The sequence below is a fragment of the Paramacrobiotus metropolitanus genome, unplaced genomic scaffold, assembly GCF_019649055.1.
Source record: "Paramacrobiotus metropolitanus isolate TYO unplaced genomic scaffold, Prichtersi_v1.0 Parri_scaffold0000008, whole genome shotgun sequence".
NCBI classification, from domain to species: domain Eukaryota; kingdom Metazoa; phylum Tardigrada; class Eutardigrada; order Parachela; family Macrobiotidae; genus Paramacrobiotus; species Paramacrobiotus metropolitanus.
Genome location: NW_026570228.1, coordinates 1,492,764 through 1,514,242, shown reverse-complemented (window position 1 = coordinate 1,514,242; position 21,479 = coordinate 1,492,764). Strand labels below are relative to the sequence as shown.

The 21,479-nt window shown below is 39.3% G+C and overlaps 3 protein-coding genes across 3 annotated transcripts; all 3 read left to right on the top strand.

Moving 5' to 3' along the window:
- Positions 1 to 455: 455 nt before the first annotated feature.
- On the top strand, positions 456 to 5,701 carry LOC129582531 (AP-2 complex subunit mu). Its single transcript, XM_055474039.1, has 10 exons — positions 456 to 685; positions 757 to 1,022; positions 1,154 to 1,236; positions 2,077 to 2,212; positions 2,953 to 3,094; positions 3,257 to 3,373; positions 3,442 to 3,577; positions 4,064 to 4,273; positions 4,361 to 4,539; positions 5,301 to 5,701. The coding sequence occupies exons 1-9, from the start codon at positions 612 to 614 to the stop codon at positions 4,493 to 4,495; spliced, it is 1,299 nt and encodes a 432-aa protein (XP_055330014.1). The 5' UTR covers positions 456 to 611; the 3' UTR covers positions 4,496 to 4,539; positions 5,301 to 5,701.
- Positions 5,702 to 6,313: 612 nt separating this feature from the next.
- Positions 6,314 to 8,828, top strand: LOC129582614 (ubiquinone biosynthesis O-methyltransferase-like). The gene is made up of 3 exons (XM_055474164.1): positions 6,314 to 6,534; positions 7,109 to 7,619; positions 8,073 to 8,828. The coding sequence occupies exons 2-3, from the start codon at positions 7,260 to 7,262 to the stop codon at positions 8,541 to 8,543; spliced, it is 831 nt and encodes a 276-aa protein (XP_055330139.1). The 5' UTR covers positions 6,314 to 6,534; positions 7,109 to 7,259; the 3' UTR covers positions 8,544 to 8,828.
- Positions 8,829 to 11,458: 2,630 nt separating this feature from the next.
- Positions 11,459 to 20,159, top strand: LOC129582541 (activated CDC42 kinase 1-like). The gene is given in 16 exon segments (XM_055474053.1): positions 11,459 to 11,827; positions 11,892 to 12,092; positions 12,753 to 12,959; positions 14,002 to 14,129; positions 14,815 to 14,967; positions 15,046 to 15,100; positions 15,637 to 15,728; positions 15,937 to 16,011; positions 16,173 to 16,224; positions 16,295 to 16,319; positions 16,322 to 16,440; positions 16,665 to 16,759; positions 16,847 to 16,961; positions 17,530 to 17,892; positions 18,633 to 18,903; positions 19,381 to 20,159. Coding segments are annotated over 16 exon segments (2,628 nt in total). The 5' UTR covers positions 11,459 to 11,770; the 3' UTR covers positions 20,001 to 20,159.
- Positions 20,160 to 21,479: the final 1,320 nt, after the last annotated feature.

Sequence of the window (21,479 nt, the reverse complement as noted above, 5' to 3'; positions counted from 1 at the left end):
AGATAATAGTCGCTTCGTTTTCACACTTAAACAGCTACAGCATGCACTGTCCGGTCTGCTTATACTGTACAACAGAATGAAAGATAACTAATAAACTTCAATAAAAAATTTTGACCAATGGCAATCTACCGGTAGCAGTATAATTATGCTATTTTCAAAGCGTTGACCCAATTAAATCTACTTTTGGGCAAACGTAGCCACTGCACTACGAGTATGTGCCAATTGCAACTGCGTATACTGTATACCGATTCTACCAATATCGACCTGACGGTCGGCTTCACAACGGTTCGGACCGGTTTCAATATAGCATTTCATTAAGAAACCCAACCACGTGATATGTGAGGCAGTTTTAACGTAAGAAATTAGCACGTGGTCGATACAGTATTTGCGGTACATAGATCGTGTACGAGAAAATCGAGTACGACGTACGCGACGCCCTTCACAGCCACGATAAACATGAAAATAATTTTATCAGCAATAAATCCCAGAGCAAAAAAACGGGAGCACTGCAGTAGTTCTCCGCGATTCTATTTATTCTTGTTTTGTTACCACCGAACAATCCTTCATTTTTATAATAAATTTATCCAGTTATCTGGAAGTCCGCGAGAAAAATGATCGGTGGACTCTTCATCTACAATCACAAAGGAGAAGTGCTGATTTCCAGGGTGTATCGCGATGACATTGGGTATTTGTTGTTTTTCCTGGTTTCCTCTTTTCATTGTCTGCAGGGGTTAGTTCAGAGTGTTTATGATGCAGACGCAACGCCGTGGATGCCTTCCGCGTGAATGTGATCCATGCCCGTCAGCAGGTGCGCTCGCCCGTCACCAACATCGCCCGGACGAGTTTCTTCCACATTAAACGCGGAAACATTTGGATTGCCGTCGTCACCAAGCAGAACGTCAACGCCGCCATGGTCTTTGAGCTGCTCAATAAAACCGTGGAGATTATGCAGTCGTACTTTGGGAAACTGAATGAGGAAAATGTCAAGAATAATTTTGTCCTCGTCTACGAGATTTTAGATGGTAAGCCACGCAGTTCCGCGGTTCTTCTTCGGAAATCCGCACTTGGGTCGTCGAAATAATTCTTTTTTATTGTTGGAATGGATATGTAATTATTGTTTATTCGCCTAAATTGTGATGAATTTTTTTTGCAGAAATTCTGGATTTCGGGTATCCGCAAAACTTGGATACGGGAATTTTGAAGACGTTTATCACGCAACAGGGAATCAAATCTGGGGTGAGCTCTTTGTCCTGTTTTATTCAAAATTCATTACAGTGCCATAGAAATGCATCATTATTAATGTTAAATATTTTGCGCGAAATTTACTGTCTAATTTTTAGTGTTTCTGCCTGAACTTAATTTTGCAGTCAAATGTTTCTGAAAATAGTATTCAAGATTTGTCGTTGTCGTATTTATTTTAAATTTTTTTTTAAAACGTCCGAAATTCTTTCGGAAGTTTTTAGATTTTAATTTTTGAATATCTAATATTTTAGCTCCGTTATTTTTAAAAATATTGTCGTATTTTGTGTTACATGAACTGCATTTTAATTTTTTGTTGATTATTCTTGGGATTTTCATGTAACTGTGGCCTTGAAATTAAGTTGTTTTGTTGGAGAAACTAATCCCATCCGATTTTCTTAAGTGGTTTGTTATTTAACCCGTAACTTCATTTTATCGCTGGCAAATCGTCTTTTGATAAAAGACAAAATCTCCCCAGCAAAATGATCAGGAAATCAGCGTCTGTGAGCGTGTGTGAGTGGCGTTACGGATCTGACACGGAGACCCTAATCGATATTGATCCATCGCGGCGATTACGGGCGACCACCGCCGCATTGCATTGCGCCTTTTGTATACAGTACACTGCTCACTGAACTTATATAATACGTATTCGCAACGTCTGAATCCAGGGCGGACGCTGGGAGACAGTGGCGGAAGGCGGCTTTTAGTTTTCTTGAATAATACGGCTGCATTGGGTCACCTCGTAACCGCATTATTTTACGGTTATGGAAAGTGCCGTTTTATTAGTGTCGTGATGGGAATTGCATCGCTGAGTGATTGGGTGTTGTTTTGTTGCAGACCAAGGAAGAACAGGCGCAGATTACGTCGCAAGTGACGGGCCAGATTGGCTGGCGCCGCGAAGGCATCAAGTACCGGCGCAATGAGCTGTTCCTGGATGTGCTGGAGTATGTTAATTTGCTGATGTCGGCGCAAGGTGGGTGCTGCTAGTGCAGATGGCTGGATTGTCAATAAGCAACCGCGATGATTTTACTTCACACTTTTCATTGAAATACAAAGCACTTCTGGAAATTTTGTCGAAAATAATGAATTTTGCCTGCGATACATTCAAAGCGAGAGGTGAAAGCAGTTGTGAGTTTTACTGAAATTTGTTTTAAGCTTTTCCTATGATGGATTATGCAGTAAATGTTACAGAAACTTTACTGAACTGTTTGTGAAATTTTTGTTGAAATGTATAGAGTTTTGCCTGCGATAGCTGATGCAGTAAAACAGTAAATGTTGCAGCGAAATGCACTTTTATTATTTTTTTATTTTACATGAGTTTTTCTGACGATGCTGGATATGCTGTAATTTTGAAGTTAAATACGGTTTTACATATGCAGTTAAAAAATTGCTTTTTGAATTTGTTTTGCGTACAACATATTTGTACATCGGTGAGTGGTCTTAGCTGTTAGTTTGCTTTGATATTGTGAGGTTTGTTTAACAGTTTGTAGTCTGTTACTTCGCGAGCGTTTATTTAATGGCTTTCCTGGTTCTCAAGATGGATTGCGAACCTTTTTACTGACTATTCTTGGGAAAATTGTTTTCCGGTAAAAATGCCCTTAATTTAATCGTCGTTTAGTTTCACTGTGCTGAAATTGTGCTTCCTGTGGTATTGTAATATCTAATTGTAAATTGAATGACTGGAAAGTGTCTGAGAGAAAATCGTGTTTGTAGGACAAGTGTTGTCGGCCCATGTAGCCGGAAAAGTCATCATGAAGAGCTATCTGAGTGGGATGCCCGAGTGTAAATTCGGAATTAATGACAAGATTGTGATGGATTCCAAGAACAAACCGGGCACCGAAGAGCTAAATAAAAAGTATGTACACGTAACAGTACACCGTTTTCTGTTGTAATTTGTATGCTGGTGTTCGTAACGCATTTGCCTACCTCTCTTTTTTTCCGAAATTTTTGTTTTTGACATCGTTCATAATTAACGATTTCACAATAATTATCGTAAGATAAATTCACCGTTTTTCAGCCGCACTGCGATCGCCATCGATGACTGCCAGTTTCATCAGTGTGTTAAGCTGAGCAAATTCGAAACGGAGCACGCTATCAGTTTTATTCCGCCGGACGGAGAATTTGAACTTATGCGGTAAGAATTTCGAAGATTCGCTTGCTGGAATAAATATTATGTGAAGAATGAATGTATTCTGTTGCCAGATACCGTACAACCAAAGATATTAGTCTACCATTCCGTGTTATTCCGCTGGTTCGCGAAGTTGGCCGGACGAAAATGGAAGTCAAAGTTGTGATAAAGTCTAATTTCAAACCGCAGTTATTGTCGCAGAAGATTGAGGTGCGTATTGATCGCTTGATTACGCATGAGTAACAAATTTACATGGAATCCTTATTTTGAAAAATAGATTGGGAAAAAGAGAAACCTAAGAAATCAGGAAAAACAGTGATAAAATTCAAATAGTTATTGCATTCAGTTGCTGAAATATAGGTATTTTTCGAAAATTTAAAACACCGAATTTTTGAAGCAAGATGTGATAAAAAATTTAAGAACACTTTTTTCACAATGCTCCTGAAAGGAAAACAATTTTATGTAATGTTTTAATGTTGAGAATAAAAATAATATTTGTTTGTTCACATACTTGCTTGAATTTTTTTTTGTTTTCAACAATTTTCCGGATATTAAAAGAAAAAAGGAAATTTGAGCATATTATTTTTGGTCATTTTTTTCTCTGCATATTTGTTCGTTTAGGAAACTGGTTAAATATGTGTAGAACACGGTTTGTGCTGAAGTACAACGTGAGAATGTGTTTTTTCGACGGTACAGGTGCGCATTCCGACGCCGTCGAACACCAGCGGTGTCCAGTTGATTTGCATGAAAGGCAAGGCCAAGTACAAGCCCAGCGAGAACGCCATCGTGTGGAAGATCAAACGCATGGCCGGCATGAAAGAGTCCCAGCTGAGCGCCGAGATCGAACTCCTGCCCACCAACGACAAGAAGAAATGGACCCGGCCGCCCATCTCCATGAACTTTGAGGTATGATCAATAATTGTTGGTGTTTGGTTGTTTATTTGTGCCGTACTATTTCTTGGCTATGTGACGGAATTTGTGTTGTGCATGCAGGTGCCGTATGCGCCATCCGGGCTGAAAGTGCGCTATCTGAAGGTCTTCGAGTCCAAACTGAACTACAGCGATCATGATGTTATCAAATGGGTCCGCTATATTGGCCGGAGTGGCCTGTATGAGACGCGCTGCTAACGTGCATTTGTTCCCCTTCTGCAATATGGTCGGTGTGAGAAAAGGTTGGTGCCGGATTGTATAAGGAATACTTTTGAGAACGCATTTTAAAAATCTGCTGTAATCTTTATAACAAATGAAGGGAGTTAACAGTGATTAATTCAAACGTCAGTAGCCAACAAAAATTGAACTAATGGACATATTAATGCCAGTTTCGATGGTCGGTGATTTTAATCTTGGTGGTTTTGGTAATTAGGTGGGATTTCAGAAAACTGTACACAAAGTGATAAAGAAAATATTTAACAATATTTGTGAATTGGTAGTTCACAGAGCGATTAAGAAAATCTTTGTTGCTTATATCTATATGTGCACATAATACAACCGTTAAAATAAAAAATTAACAGTGTATGCTTCTTCAGGCATCAGTAACCACACGAAAAATAATTGTGACATTAATGTATTTTAGTTCAGTTAAAGTTTCTTTAAGATTTTAGAAAATATCATGCAGAGTGATAGAGAACATAGCATGCGTCAACAAAGTCGCGGAAATCTTGGGAATGGTGCATTGGTGCAGTACCAATATTGCATAATACATAAAATTTTCCCCCGATTACATTAAGCATCTCTAGTAAATTTTCTTAACAGCTATTTAGAGAAATTCATCTAGTTTTGGTGAATAATCATACTCTGGGGTTTTAAAAGCTAGAATTAATAGTTATAAGAAATGTTTATGTACAAATATTGGTGTGTAATACAGATACCGTTGCACGGTTATACTGATACATCAGTTTTACATAAGTATTTCAAATCAAGGTTGCTTTGATAGGACAATAACCCGCAGCCGGTTTCAGCGAGCGTTACTCGGCACTGGTGAAACACAGGATGGACGTCAGTGGGATTATAATTTATTATGTAATTATGGCCTTGTTGGTGTTGTTGACAATTAATGTTTAACTACAGTGATTTGTTTAATTGTCCGTACTGGTTTTCTTGACAACTTTTTGCGTTGACGGCTGTCGCTTCCACACATTCCCTGTTGCATGTTTTCGAACCCCTGTTTCTGATTATTGCGCGCGCGGTGATTTAGTATTGATCGTCGGTTTTGTCTTTTCTAATTTTTTTCATTGATGTTTTTAATTTGATTTTAGTTTCTCACTACACTGATTTTAACGCTGTTGTATAGTTTGCAAACTGATGTTGTGTATAACAAAATTTTTTTCGATTTGGCGATCTTACTTTAATAAATAAAGACCTGTTTATTCCGTGAATTCGCACAAATTTATCGATGAAAATTTTTATCTACGAGTAACTCACATTTTATTTATTAGTAAATCATTAATTATTAGTAAGACACTCGCTAAAATTTAAAATAAAATGAATTATTCATCGTTTAATGCCTGCCTAAAAAAAGGAACAAAAGCACATTTAATTGGTGAATTGATTTCATTACGAAATGGCTACCGCTACTAAAATGTAAAATAAATTTCCTGTGAAGCTGTATTTTCAGAATTTATGGGCTGGAATTTGGAAATAATTCTGCATTTTGTCTGCGGTCAAAATCCAGGGTATAAGAATTACTCATCAATAATTCGTAAAAATTTGTCGAATGCGTTCCAAATTTTCCGGTAAAACACTGCCAAATTGACCGCAGAGACAAAGGTCACAGTTCGGTATGGAAATGGATGTACTTACTTGTATGTGTAGCAAAATGCCTTGGCTATCTGGTTGAGGCTGGTTTTTCCACCGGTCAAGGTTTACAAGTCACAGATGCAATTCACCGATTATGACTATATACGACGTTAGAAGCTCCGATTGTGATCCAGTGTAAAAAGAGTAAAGTACGAGTACTTACAATATTAGCGTCGTTTCCAACAGCGGAGGGAGCAAAAATTGGTTTACTGACAGTTTTAATTTGGCACGGTACTTGTTTACGCGGCATTACCGGAAATTGTTAACTGACAATTTTAGCCGGCGACTGTTTTCGCATCCAGTTTTGCCTTCGCTTCCTGTTTTTTTTTGGCGTGAGAAACCGGAGCCCAGCTAGATAAAAGGCAACAATGGTATGTCAAGTTAAGAAAATACTTTAATTTATTTTTTGCTTTTGATAACACCGATTAGTCAAAAATTTCATGCTTTTATTACACTTTATTGCATAACCTAGAATGGTGTACCGAAGAATTTGCAGAAACAGCGTTCGTTCTTAATAACAGTTTCAAATAACGTTAACGATCAATAACTTTTACAAAAGAAAAATATTTATGATTATTTTGTACAAGCACTATTTCCGAAGCAAATACGTACTCTGTACGAGTCGCGGTACGACAGCGGTACGATTACTATATCTACTATTACATAATTCTTATACTTACTGTATAGATATTACAAAATTTATTTTTTTATTTTATAGTTTTATACAGTGTTATTTATGTTGTATACTTGCACTTGTTTTATACTGCGATATAATTTTCATTTATCATTATATTTATTTTATACTAATGTACACATAGATTATTAAAATTTATAATTACTGTAATTAACACGACTGTGTACCGCCGTACATCAGTTTCAGATTTAAAAGCAGCTTTAGCATATTACGTAAAACACTTGGTTTTTGAGCTTTGTTGCAACATCCAGGGTTTTCTGCTGCGAGTGTGGTTACTGGTGACGTTGCCGTTGCGGCTCGCCTTAGAGCTCGTTCCACACGTACGTTTACCATCCGGAAGAAGAACCCGACCCGGTACCGCCAACTCCCTACAGCGCTAACAAAAACGGCCACCTCGACGACATGGATCTGTCGGCGGAGAAACGGAGCAAACTGGAGGAACGTCATGAATTCTGGTGGGGCACCAATCGCGACGCGCCGTCACGGATCCGGCGGAAAGTGCAGGGACTGCGCAGTATGAACAAAGTCCGGCTGCAGTTGGTCTGCGATACGTACTACCGGCATGTATTGGGGCGGGATCAACTGCACAGTGTGGATACGTCGGATACAGCGACGCCGCTATTGGGTGCACGCATCTGTGAGGTGGGCTGTGGAGGCGGTCTACTGGCGGAGGCGCTCGTACAGCTGGGCGCGGATGTGGTAGCCATTGACTGTGATGAGTACGATGTCTTGACGGCCAAAGCGCATTGGCGGGAAACGCAGGCAAGTGGAGCATCAATTTTACAACATTAATACGAGTAATATTACGTAATTAACAAATTTTGTTAAAGAATATTCTTTTGCTTTTTCAAAATTATTTTTGAAAAGCTTTGCCTCTGACATATGTACCTGTTAGAAGTCTCTAGCAATACTGTAATGGAAGAATTCTCCCAAAAAAGGCAATAACATGGTAGTGGAAACAGTTGATGCTGCGTGTTGGTGAGTACGTCTCGGTTAACTGTATGATTTCGTAGTTAAGGGGCAACCAACGAATTCGAAACTTCTTCAATCGTGCTATAGAAGTTTACCGTAATATGCACCAATTCTCTGGAATCGCTTTTTGCTAAAACTGAAAGTGATAACAGTCATGATTAATTAAGGACATAATGCAGGTGCCGTACTACGCCAAATATAAATTCCTTGTAGTGAAATTTAAATTAATGTGTATATTTTCAGGGCCGCGATAGAATAGGTCCCTCGTACCACAACGCCAGCGTCAAGGAATTCAGCCAGGCCCATCCCGGTGAATTCGACATGGTCATCTGTTCGGAGCAGCTGCAGTACCAGCACATCAACGGACTGGAGTACGTCCCGTACATCTGCAAACTGGTCCGCGACGGCGGCTGCGTCTTCTTCACCACCAACAACCGCTCCCTGCCGGCTCTCCTCTTCATCATCGGCTGGATGGAGCACGTGGCCGGGACGATGCCGGCCTTCACCCATCGTTTCCACCGCTTCATCAAACCCGATGAGATTGCTGATGTGGTACGGCGCTGCGGATTCGAGACGATCAACGTGGCCGGGTTTATTCCGCTGGGGATGACCGCCCGTCTGAAATGGCGGATGCAGTGGTTCCTCACCAGCTTCATCGGCGTATGGTATGCCCTCATTGCGAAAAAGGCCGAACATGTCTACGGTGGTCAATAAAAAGGAGATTATTTATTTAATTATTCCACAATTGTTAAGTGCCATTGTAGTTGTTAAATCAGAAAAGATTATACGAGTGCAGAGTGAACTTAACTGAAGATATTGTTAATTCGTTCTTCTTATATGATTGTGTTTGATTCGTTGGTGGTTACATTTTTTACTGAATAAATAATATCCACACACAGTACATTTCTTCTTGCACGAGGGTTTACTCGTTTTTTGACAATATAGTATGCATTTAATTGGACAACAGCTTCTCAAATAAAAGACCACTGTAGCTCAATATCGACGGGTCGTTAAATTGGTAACTTTCATTAACCAGTTAAAAGAAATTTTATCAAAATTTTAGTAAATTCGTTACATACTCGTATAATATACATGCTTCATTTAATTTACGATCGCTTGTATTTTGATATTTAAAGTACAGTACGCTGCTATCCAACAAGAACAGGCATCAAACGAGCTATTTTGCAGCCCCGACGCTACGATACGCGCACTGCTATTGTACAATACTCACGTACAGCATTTGTAGATTTCTGTGTGAAATACACAAAAATTTTGGGCACCCAGTGCACCGTAGACTCTATGGTATAAGGAAAACCGTCCTCTAAAGCGACTACCCAATCCTGATCACTACTATCCAACCAATCCGAATTGCGCACAGCTGGTCAGTATTCCAGAATCCAAATTATTAATTGCTAGAGTAGGTTTAATTCTAGCGTTTATCACTTGCGACATTTAACTGAAACGAAATCGAAATAATACAATTTTTCTGGATAAGGGCCTGACATTTTATTAGCAGAGATAAAATAGCAACCACAACTGTTTCCATTTCCCATTAACTGAAATGCTGAACAACACGTGTGTTAATTGAAAAAATTATGAATAGTTTTTTAGAGTGATATACATTAGTAATGATATACATACACATAAGTAACAGTAAGTTAAAGAATATCCGATTTTTTTATAACATGCTGAGAAACTAACAAAAACTCAGTTCAGTATATCCTGAAAAATTTTATTATACTGTGCAAAAAAATACTGACAGCATTCTATACGACGACGAAAGCAGGATATGTATTTTAGTCATAAAAAACAAAGTTTTTACTACAGGCCGTACACTGTGGTGTCCTGCAGGAAATACGCCACATAATACTGCAAGCTGAACACTAGACTGTACTATAAGATTACTATCAACTCAACTTAGCGCACTACAGGTTAAACTATAGGCCATACACTAGGTTATACTACGGGCTGTACTACAGGTTGTACTACAGGCAGTACATTAAGCAAACGAGCAAGCACGCCGGTCTATGATCATAATGCATAATCATAATGCATAAGATATCAGCTAAGCATTCTGATTCCTGGATATTATTTTTAGTTATATTTGATCATATTAAAATGAGTTTAAACGTTAAAATAAAAATCTGCAAACCGGAAACACGGAAAGATATCTGGTACGGTTTTAAAAATTTTATTGAATTTAATGTAAAAGACTTTATGAACGTAAAACAATTTTACTAAATTATAATTTTAAACAGAACATCGCGCCGTACTATTAACAAAATTAAGTGCTATAAAAAACATTTATAAATGCAAAAACGCAAAAAAATTGTAGTGTTTAGTTTCAAAAAACCGTTTTTTTTTGAGTTTTTTACAAAAAAATTAATCGGGTGAGTTGTACTTTGCGCACAGATGTATATTAAAAATTGAGATGCATTGTACTAAACAAAATAACTAGCCAGTCTCATTAAATAAACTACAGTTATCACAATGTACTGCTGAAATGTTTTTAAATCTTAAATGTTGTGTACCAAACATGTGCCAAACAAGCGAAGGTAAATACTACAGCAAATTCATAAAACCTGTAGTGTACAAACCTGTAGCGTACAACCTTGTAGTGTTTACTTTATTTATAAGACGGTTTGTTCTGAGGTTTTACAAAAAACGATAATAGAGTGATTCGTATTTTGCGTTTATAAGTATATCAAAAATTTTGATGCATTTCATTAAACAAATCAACAAATCAGTCTCATTAAATAAACAAAAAGCATACGATGTACTGCCTGTAGTACAACTTGTAGTGCAGCCTGTAGTACAACCTAATGTATGGCCTGTAGTCTAAGCTGTAGTAAACTAGGCTTAGTTAGTGGAAATGCTTGTAGCACAGCCTAATGTTCAGCCTGCAGTATTACTTCATGTACAGCCTGCTGTACACCTCTGTGTACGGCCTGTAGTAAAAACTTGGTTTTTTTGTGACGGGAATACGTATGTTGCTTTCGTAGTCGTATAAAATGCACCCATTATTTCCTTGCAATCTATTAGGACATACTGAACGGATTTCTCATTCGTTTCTCAGCAAATAATTAATTCTGATGTTCCTCAACTTATCATTATCCATCTATTTATATGTATATCATTACCTATGTACATATGTATGTCACTCTACAAAAAAATTCATAACCTTTTTCAAATAAAATGCATTTTGCTTCTCGTCGCCATACTAATTAATGGGAAATGTGAAAGCAGTTGTGGCTCATATTTCATTTCGGCTAATGAAATATTAGGTTTTGATCCAGAAAAATAAGAAATATTTCGATTTCGTTTTAGAATGTCACTAATAAACACTACTCTAGCAAAGGTACTCCTAGCAATCAGTAATTTGGGAGTACTGACCTGCTGTACGCAATTCGGATTGGTTGGGTGGTAGTGAGCCGGATTGGGTAACCGCTTTATAGGGCGGTTTTCCTTATACCATAGTCTACGGTGCACTGGGTGCCCAAAATTTTTGTGTGTAGGAAATGCGTAGGAAGCAGCTGCCGCCCTTCGTGGGCGATTAAGTATTTTAAGCTTCAGCGTGCGACTGTATTAAAGAGCCACACCTCTCACACTGTCACTTTTTGAGTTATTTGTGTGTTGTAAACCTGTTTGATCGAACAAGTCAAGTGACAGCCGATTTGTTTCCGATTTTATCTGTGATGCTCATTGTTCTGATTGCCATCCTTCCTTTTTCCATCTGATCAGAATGGAGAATCCCTTACAGTTATAATTTGATAGAGTGAATTCCATGTAGCGTTACAACTCAGTATCTGATTGATTGTATGGAACTTGTTTGGCAAAACAAGGGAAAACTGTTTAGGATGAAGTTACTGGAGTAGAATCAGTAGATCGCGAAGTTCTCGTCTGCTCACTCTTACGGTCTTACCAGGAGAAATCTTTCCAGAATGAATCCTAAGATACCTGTGGAGGATTCTCCGGAACTAGTGCTTCAGATATTGAAGGTGGGAAAGTTATAGCACAGATATTTGTCTGATCGGAATTTAAAATAAGATGAGTGATTTGCAGAGCGTCGATCTAGAAGCGTTTTTTCCGCGAATTCGTGACGAACTGAACGTGACTCGTCTGGCACATTTTGACCATGTGAAGGCCAGTGATCTGGCCGCCATCCAGATGGGCGGACCAGCGCGGCGCCGTCTGTTGGCCGCGGTGAAGGCCCATCAGGACGCGATGAAGCCGCCGGGAATTATGTCAGGAATTATCGAAAAGGTGTGGCGATCCGTTCGAATTTCTGTCGTGCGGTATCTGCTTGGTGATAATAAGTTATTTAATATTTTTTTTATCACTGTTACGCAGTATATTCGTCCGTAAGAACATCGTAATTTAAAAAATTTCTGTGCATCTAGACTTCCGGGGTTGGAAATATATGTTGAATTTTCAGAAATTTTTAAAATCATTTTCCGAAATTTTTAAAATTTTTAAAATCATTTTAAATGGGATTTATTCATTTTTATGCCTACTTTACTCACTGATAAAGTAATAATCATTTTCAGAAATTTTTAAAATTTTTAAAATCATTTTAAATGGGATTTATTCATTTTTATGCCTACTTTACTCACTGATAAAGTAATAATTATTACGAGCGATTTCTTATAGTTTTGTGTTTGTGTACTTCTGTAAAAGTTAGTCCGTTTAAAACGTGCTGAATTTGATAAATGATTTCTAATGATAAACGGTTTCGTTTATGTATTAATTATTGGCGAGTTTTTGTAATTTTGTATATTCACTTTTTAAAAAGTAGATATGTAGTTGGTGTTCAAAATTTACTTAGTTTTAAGAGCGATTTTAAATGACATGTAAATTTATTGCGTTTTCACCAAATGATGCATTTCATGGTAAGTATTTATTCTGATTATTAACATGTGCCAGGTTTTGCCTAAAAACAAGACCAACCACCTTGCGAAGCCGGGAACTTCCGCAAATGCAGCCCAGTTTCATCTGCACACCTCCCAGCTGGATGCCAGTAAAGTGGGATGTTTGATTAATACCAAGGACGTGGTTATCAAGGAGAAACTGGGCCAGGGAACGTTTGGCGAGGTGATGCGCGCCGAATGGACGCGACCGGATGGACAAGTGGTGAATCATTGTTTATGATAATTTATTGTACGGTATTTAGTTATGAGATGACGTAAGGTACTGACGAATTTTTTGCTTCTTTTTGTTTCTGTGGGAAACTTCCTGCTTCCGTGTATTTATACCAGTACAAGCGTTTTAATACACGCTAATGTCGTTATTCTTTACCGCACACTGGAATATGAAGTGATTGTCGTAGTGCAGTGGTTATTAGAATATGACCAACGATATGCGGTGTTAGAAATTATGGATTTCAACGTGAATGAAACGGTAGCATATAATTTTACTTTTTTTTATCTGGGAAATTAAGTAGTGCAAATAATCTGTAATCATTTAAATGCAAGTTTTTAAATGTAAGTAAAAATCCCTGTCACCTTTTTTATTATTTCCAGTGGTGTTGTTAAGGAATGCTTTTCTGATATTAAAAAAATTTATAAAAAACGTTTAATGCGGTTGAATATGGTATTCAAAAAGGGTCGTCACTGTTGTTATACAACTTATACGCAGTACATATATACGGAACGTGTGCTGCTGCTGTTCCGGCCATTATCCGCGGTTTGAAGAATTCGCTTACCATGCAAAAGTAGATGCCGCAATGTTTGTTTACGTGGAGCGCATTGTCCTATATTAAATGTTGTGGAATACGATATGGCGCTTCCTGACAAGCTACTGCTGATGCAACAGATTCTTGTTTCTGTTACTGTATAAACATTTGCAGAAATTTTTTAATTTGGCGCAACAAAAATTTACCGCGATTTTTATAGTTTGGTGTTTGCATTTTTTATACTTATAATTCGTAAAACTGAAGTGGAATAACCCTAACAAATCTAATCTAGCCGCGCTTGCAAACGAAATGTTTCACATTCAAATCGGCATCGTGAATTACGCACGACCTTGCTTTTCGTGCTGGTCTGAAGTGGAGTAAATTTCTGTCTGTTGACCGTTTGCACAAAAGCGTATCAGAAGTTGATTGTGAATTAGCATAAGCACGATAATTATTATTTATTGTACGTAATTAAACGATTACATTTTTATGGTTTTATAGGTGGAAACAGCCGTGAAAATGTTACGCAGTGAAGCGGCGCTGCCCGGCGCATTCTCCGATTTCGTAAAGGAAGTCGACGCCATGATCGGACTGCACCATCCGCATCTCATCAGTTTATACGGGATTAGGTGGGTTTTATCGAAAATATGTTCCGGGTGCGATTTGTGGTGAATGCGCGCTCAGAGTTCGGATTAAAACTGTAAAAAATCTGCCAACCAAAACTTATATAACCAATATTTAGAAATCTAAATGAATATTTAAAAATTTACAAATAAAAAGGCAGATAAATAAAATAAGTAAATAAAAAATACTTTTAAGGTAATAAATGTTTTTTTTTAGATTCCTGGCGATGGAATTAGTAAGAAAAACATTTTTTAGTTAATATTGCTGTTTGTACTGGTCCTGTACGACAACGTCATTGAAATTTTCCAAATTTTGAAGTTTGTGCGATGTTTTACTATAGGAAATGGATATTATCTGCGTAAAAAGTAAAAAAGGTATAAAAGACCTTTGTAATGATGTTGCGCAGCAATATAGAAGTGCTAAAAAATTCATGAACGAAAAATGTATGAGAAAATCCACAGATTGTGAATACTGTATATTCAAACAAATGCTAAGTGCTTCCGCTGCACCTCATTATCCACCTGACTGGATATGGCGTATTTGCATGCGAACGTTCGTTGCGTTCGGACGACCACTCACAAAACTCTAACAGCGTTTTGTCTTGTCACGGCAATTTTCTTTCCAGCGCGCTGGCCATTGATCGGTCAAGTTCGACTGCTTGTCTGAATGTGTTTGCTTTTTTCGTCCTAGTTTATCCTCTCCCTACATGATCGTCCAGGAGTTGGCGCCGTTGGGATCCGTGCTGGATCGGCTGCGCAAAGAGTGCGGGCGGACGTCGGTGGCGCGCATCTTCAACTGGGCCAAACAGATCTGCCGGGGAATGGAGTTTCTGGAGAGTAAACGGTATGGTTGACGAACGTTGACGTGGTTACGTGGTTACCTTTTCTGATTTATTTGGAATTTATTTTGGGACCTTTGCAGAAAGGTGCATCGGGATTTGGCGGCGAGGAACATTTTGCTGGCTTCTATCGATCATGTGCGTCCATCGTTATTATCAAGAAACTATGATTTTAGCAGAGCTGAACACAGAATTCATTATTATATTATATTCGCTGGATATTGCGGAATTTTTCTATACTTTAAATTTTTGTTACATTTTTTCCTAAAATTAAGTGGCTAATGATTACTAATTCAATTTTATAATTTTTTATTTTATAATAAAATAATGATTAATAATATTTAAGTCATTAATATTCAATTAACATATATTAATAGTAATATGAAGGATCTAATTTTTTGGCTAGTTATACGTTGCATATTCGATTCACATGGGATTTACTTATTACGATTATGCGTAACGCGGGCATTTTCGGTTTCTTATTCTGAAAGTCTGCATTTTGTTAACGTCTTATTTATTGACGTAAAGAAGAATTGATGGTTTGCTATGCCAGTATGCCTAACGCAGTATTTTGAATCTAAGACAAGAACTTTTTCGGGATAATACTTAATCTTGTTTTGTACAACATTATGTGTGAAGCAGATTTTTAACTACATTTTTTTCGTGATATGCAGATAAAAATTGGAGATTTCGGTCTGACCAAGTCAATCCATCCGGATGAAGACTGCTACACTATGACGGAGCACAAGAAAATCCCATTCCCCTGGTAAGTTGCCGCATAGTGCGTCTCAAAGATTATCTGTTTGTTTTGCATTTTCATAGCTGATTACTGTATATTATCGTAGTGCAGGGGTACAAAAAAATAAGCTATTTGGTTGTACTCGTAATTATGAAGCCCCGTATCAGATTATTAGTTGTTTCTTAGTTTTTGTTTCCACTTTCTCATATACTCGTAGATTTTGGTTTCATTGAAGGTGTGCGCCAGAGTGTTTGAAGTGGAAGAAGTTCTCCCATGCCAGTGATTGTTGGGCATATGGAGTGACGCTATGGTAAACCCTTTTTGGTATTTATTCGTATTTACTGTTAGTTGGTTACAATTTTAATTAATAATTTAATTCTGATAATTACTTCCAGTAAACCTTTTTGGTAGTTATTTACTGTTAGCTGGTTATTATTTAATTAATAATTTATTTTTGGTAATTACGTACAGGGAGTTATTCACTTTTGGTCAACATCCTTGGACCGGTTGTTCGGGCGCAAAGGTTCGGTTTTATTTTGTGGATCATTGTTTATGTTCCGCGCGCAAGCAGTAACAAAGCGTTGATTGCGCAGATTTTGGAACTGATCGATCAAGAAGGAAACGCCTCAGTAAACCGGACGCCTGCCCAACCGAGATCTACCAGATGATGTATTCTTGCTGGCTCCATCGTCCACAAGACCGGCCGAATTTCGCGTCACTTGCTGCGTATCTTCGCGATGTGCGTACACCTTTTCTGTAGAATTTTTCAGTTTCTGGTATTTCTAGTGATACAATGATTTTCTGAGAAAATCAAAATTTTCTCTGTATGCTTCCGAATGATTTTGTTTCGTATTTCTTGTTTGATACATTTTACTATTGTTGGCTGCACGAATTGTCAAAGTTTCTGCTGGCAGTGCGGTTGGCACTTTTTTTCCAGTGTATCCTATTTTCCTTTTTTTTCAGAAAAGCCTCGATACTCTCAGGGCGACCAAAACATTTGAGGAAGAGGGGAAATTAAAACTGCAGCCAGGCGATGAGATTATCGTGATTGATGGACGGTACAAAAATACGATTTGTCGTATCAATTAGAACACGATTTGCCGTTTGGAAGTTATTGTATGTAATGTTTTTGCTTATACACACAGATTGGAATGCTACTGGTGGACGGGGCAGAATCAGCGCACTTATGATGTTGGACAGTTCCCTCGGGTTGCCGCTGCATCCGGAAGAACGCGAAGGCATTCCGACATTAGCAATCCGGTATGTGACATTTTATTTCTATGATTCGAAGTTTCCCTGTATTAATTTATTATGAAGGCCATGAGATTATCATCAGATCTTAGAAATGCTGCTTAAAAAATAATTATCAGAGTCTGGATGACGAAAAAGATGGTAGTTGTCAGTTTGCTATTTAATAGTAAAAAAATGTATATTAAAATGGTAACAATTTTATTATTTTAAGCTCCTTTACGTTGATAGCCATTGCTCTACAATAAATCTCACTACGGGAGAATTTTTATGGTGGAGGATTTGTTAATAATGTCCGACGCGCGAAGTGAAACGTTACGTTGTGAAAAATGCTGTTTTCGTATAATTCCATCCTCTGATTATCAAAAAATAGCCACCCGGGTTGCAAAAAATGCAACCGCCGAGTTACTTGATAAAAAAACAACCAACCTCTTTTGCTTCTCCTGGGGCACAAGGCACACCTGAGGTGTTTCATTTGACAACAGCTCTGAAGCGCTGTTTGAAAAAATCAGTAGACACATAGTTCTTCAGTTAATTTCCCAATTTTGCGATCTGTATGCATCCTTATTTTATCTCGTAGCTGCGGCATTCCTTCGTCCACACGGGCCACGGTGACACGGATCCGAGTAAGACCTTCGGCAGTCCGGCGGTCATTGACGAGATCTTCCTGCGCAATCCCGTTCCCGCAGCGGATCTGCTGGGCGAACTGGGATCGCCCGCCGCCTCCGCCGCGCCCACTCCCCTCGATCTCCAGGCTGTGACATTGCCGAAACCGCCCGACAGCCGACGGAATGCACGGGGCGCCTCCAGTGTCCCGTCCTCATCCCCGCCGCGCGATGCCCTGATTGATCTGTCGGATGATGCTCATGTGTTGCATCCGGGACTAACCCGGTTGAATTCCCAGTCGGAGAGCAATCTGGTCAGCTCGGATTATGGATCTCAGGTATTTTCGGCAGTTAGATGCTGGACCATGATCATTGGTTAGGCTGACATTTTAAGTCCTTTAGAAAATATATATAAATATATGTAAACACATAGATATAAAACTGTAGCTGTAGATTGAGCCGGGAATTAATCATCAAGTGTAGGAATAGTAGGACGGCTAATTTTGCTAAGCAGTTTTTATGTTTTGTGTTTGTTTTTCAGTCTCATTTTACGAAATTCGTTCGTACTGTATTTGTCAGTGAAGGAAAACATCTCTTAGCTGCATAAACGATATGTGTTGAGAATCAACCGTAATTTTACAATTGCTTTCTGGGAGTGGTTAAAAATAGCTGAAAGTGAAGCGAAAAAGTTTTGTTTGATGATTACTAGTTGAAGGGTACGGTACGGCGAATTCGGGAACTCGTTCACCGAAGCGGACAGACTGGTTATCCATCAGGCCGTTGTACTACGAATCTGCGGTAACAATATACCGCATTGAGCAGTCAGTGTAAAACATCTGATTGTGAGTTTTTTTATGAATACCAAAGCACTTTCCACGTGTTATATTCACTGTCAGCAAAATTTAAAGTTCTTCGAATTCTGTGTTATAAAGAATTTGTTTTTGCAAACTGTAGTGTACATAAAGGTTGTTTTTCGGTCAGGTATAAGTGTACTAGATAACGTTGATCCATAGAGTAGATTCGCATCTTCCCATTTAATAAAATTATTTTTTCTGTGATATAATCATGGCTTTTGCAGTCCTCGCCGTTATACTCCAACGATTTGGCCCACATTTCGCCGCTTCCAAGTTATTTCAATCTGCCGCCAGCGAACGAATGGGGCGCATCCCCGAGTATCTATCCCACTGCGCCGCCCTACTACTCATTCAGTGATCTGCGAGGAAGCAAAACCAGTACTCTTTCCAGTGGTTCCACGCCTGGGTTGCCGCAGCGACCGCAGACGTACGGAAATGTCCTGCCGCCGGGTAATTCGGGAATGTTGAGCGGTCAGTCAACGGTCATGCCCACCGGTAAGTTCGGTGTTTTTGAAAATTGAATAAAATCCTACATCTTGAAAACATTGAAATCAATAGTAAAAAATGCAGAAAGATGAAAAGATGCATGCAGTCTTGTTATTTTCATATATCTGGCTCACATTGAGTTTGTATTGCGAATTTGCGATCATGTTTGAGTAGTTAGGTGATACTTTATGTTGAGGCGTTGTTTGTAGTGCATTGGCTTGTTCCTGTTGGTATGTCCCTATAATGTTATAACCATATGTAAAAACTTTATTGATTTCAACATTGTACAAGCAAAATGCCGTTTTACACTTAAAACTCAAATATTGAATAGCTAAAACAAATGAAAGCCATATGTTGTAATTTTCCGTGACGGATTCTTAATTTAACATTTTTTTAAATTTTGGTGCTATTACATCATTTACCGGGTTAATCAACGCCGTAGTGGAAGCGAAGCATGCTTTTGATCGATTTTTTGCGTTCCTTTAGTTACTGCGTTATATTCTCCCGACTACTATAATACTGCAACCCAAATTCTGCGTCCGGCACCTCCGCCTCCAGTTTTCGCCGCTCCATCCCAACCGGTCTCCCGCTCCCCGGGTGTTATCCCGCCGCACATCGCCGCGCTGCTCCTGCCACCTACCAAACCCGCCAACCCACCCAAAAATCACTTTAAATCCGAGCACATCATCAAAACCGTCCCCATCACCGATCTGGACGATCCCTTCGACACTAGCCACCTGGAACGCGGCGTCTTGACCAAGGAGACAGTGGCGCCAATCTACGCCACGGTGAATAAGCCTACGGTGGCCCGCGTGACGCCGCTGCAGGTTACCCCCGGGAAGAGTCCCGCGGCGGCCGGGAACACGGGATCGGTGCTGGAGGATCTGGTGCGGAAGGTGCAGTACGCCGTCCCCGGGGAAGCGGCCAAGAACTGTCAGGCGGTGCTGCACAAGCATCATTTCGATGTGGAGAAGGCCGTGGCGGCGTTGAAAGTGGAACGGCTGCTGCGGTTGGATATCGCGCCGGAGACGGTGTGCCGGAAGGTGCTGGAGAACTGTCAGTGGGATGTGGAACGGGCCGGTGAGGCGCTGCTGTCCGGAACATGAACGGTGGATTTTTATAAGAAAAGGTGATTATTTTTTTTGATTTTTTTCTTGCACAAGTTGTTGGTTATTATTCCTTCGGTAATAAATCTCGATGAATTAGTAATTATTATTAGAACAGAATTTTACGCTTCTTTTTATAATTAAATTGATGGGGTTTTTTGATTACTGTAGCCGCCCGCACAAGTTAGACCACAGAGTCGGTATACCGGAAAAAAGCGCACCAAATATACCTACTCTAACCGGGCAAATTACACGGCTGTCGTACGAAGCAATATTGATTGTCAATAATATTACTTTTCCTTCAGCAACTGAATGATTAAATCAAAAGTCACATCTTCTTCGTTTTATGAGTTCCCGGAACTATTCCGTTCTCACGTTCATCTCGCAAGAATCATCACCGTACAGAATACTGCAAAGTGCAAAGGCTGAATCGCTACCCCCCCCCCCACCCGCCAGGGGCACCCCAAAAACCACAACAAACCAGGTTTATCCATCAGCATCGATCCGAGCCCTAAGTTTTTTTGCTTCTTTTAACTTTAGATGCTCATAAAAACAATATCTTCAGCAAAATTATGAATTTAAAAATTAATAGACCGTCTGAGAACGAATTTACAAAACCGTGCATTCTGCCTGGTTAGAGTAGGTATATTTGGTGCGCTTTTTTCCGGTATACCGACTCTGTGGTCTAACTTGTGCGGGCGGCTACAGTACTTCTTAGTAGTTCTTACTCATTCTGTTTTCTGGTATTACTGGGCATTTCGCATTGTTTGATTGGACTCTAATGCTAGATCCAGCAGTGATCCAGATACGGAGACCTAAACGGAATAGATCCCGTGGAGTGAGCGATACGATATGGATCGCGAACTATGCGGAAACACAAACGTCGCACCGTAAATCGCTGACTTTTAATATTGAAAGTCTGAGAACAGAAAATCAACACTGATCGGCGCAGCTCGATCGTAAAACGTAGAGCCAATTCAACAGCGTGCAACGCTGTGCAGCACGTGCTATGCCGCGCCCACTATCAGAACGCAAGCCAATCAGAAGAGACACAACACAGACACGTAATCCTAAGGCGTAGCGCCACAGGCGTAGCGCCACTGACGTGAACGCTAGTGATCCCGGTCTCACATGCCTCTGGGGGGATGCCGAGCTCCTGTGAGGCTGGACACACTCGAATCCACGAGAAGACGACGGTCGCCGGTGTCTGTGCGTGCTCAAAACATCAAATTCTCTTAATCCATTTTATCATATCACATCAATTCCATAAGGCACAATTCCATTTAATACGATGTGAATAAAGAGATCCAATTATAAAATACTATCAGAAAACAGATCAACAGTTAAACAGATCAACAAAAGTATTAATCAAAATGTAGACTAGGATCCTCCATTTCTGACTCGTAAAGGTCACAGGTCCTGTCCACCGTTTTCCGCACTTTGGCCCATTCTGCTCCGTTGAGCAAGTTCGCGCGTCCG

Coding starts and splice junctions, on each gene's coding strand:
- LOC129582531 (XM_055474039.1), top strand. CDS start 612: ATGATCGGTGGACTCTTCATCTACAATCACAAAGGAGAAGTGCTGATT. Junction 1,237..2,076: donor AACAGGGAATCAAATCTGGG/GTGAGCTCTTTG, acceptor GTTTTGTTGCAG/ACCAAGGAAGAACAGGCGCA. Junction 3,578..4,063: donor TATTGTCGCAGAAGATTGAG/GTGCGTATTGAT, acceptor TCGACGGTACAG/GTGCGCATTCCGACGCCGTC.
- LOC129582614 (XM_055474164.1), top strand. CDS start 7,260: ATGGATCTGTCGGCGGAGAAACGGAGCAAACTGGAGGAACGTCATGAA. Junction 7,620..8,072: donor CGCATTGGCGGGAAACGCAG/GCAAGTGGAGCA, acceptor GTATATTTTCAG/GGCCGCGATAGAATAGGTCC.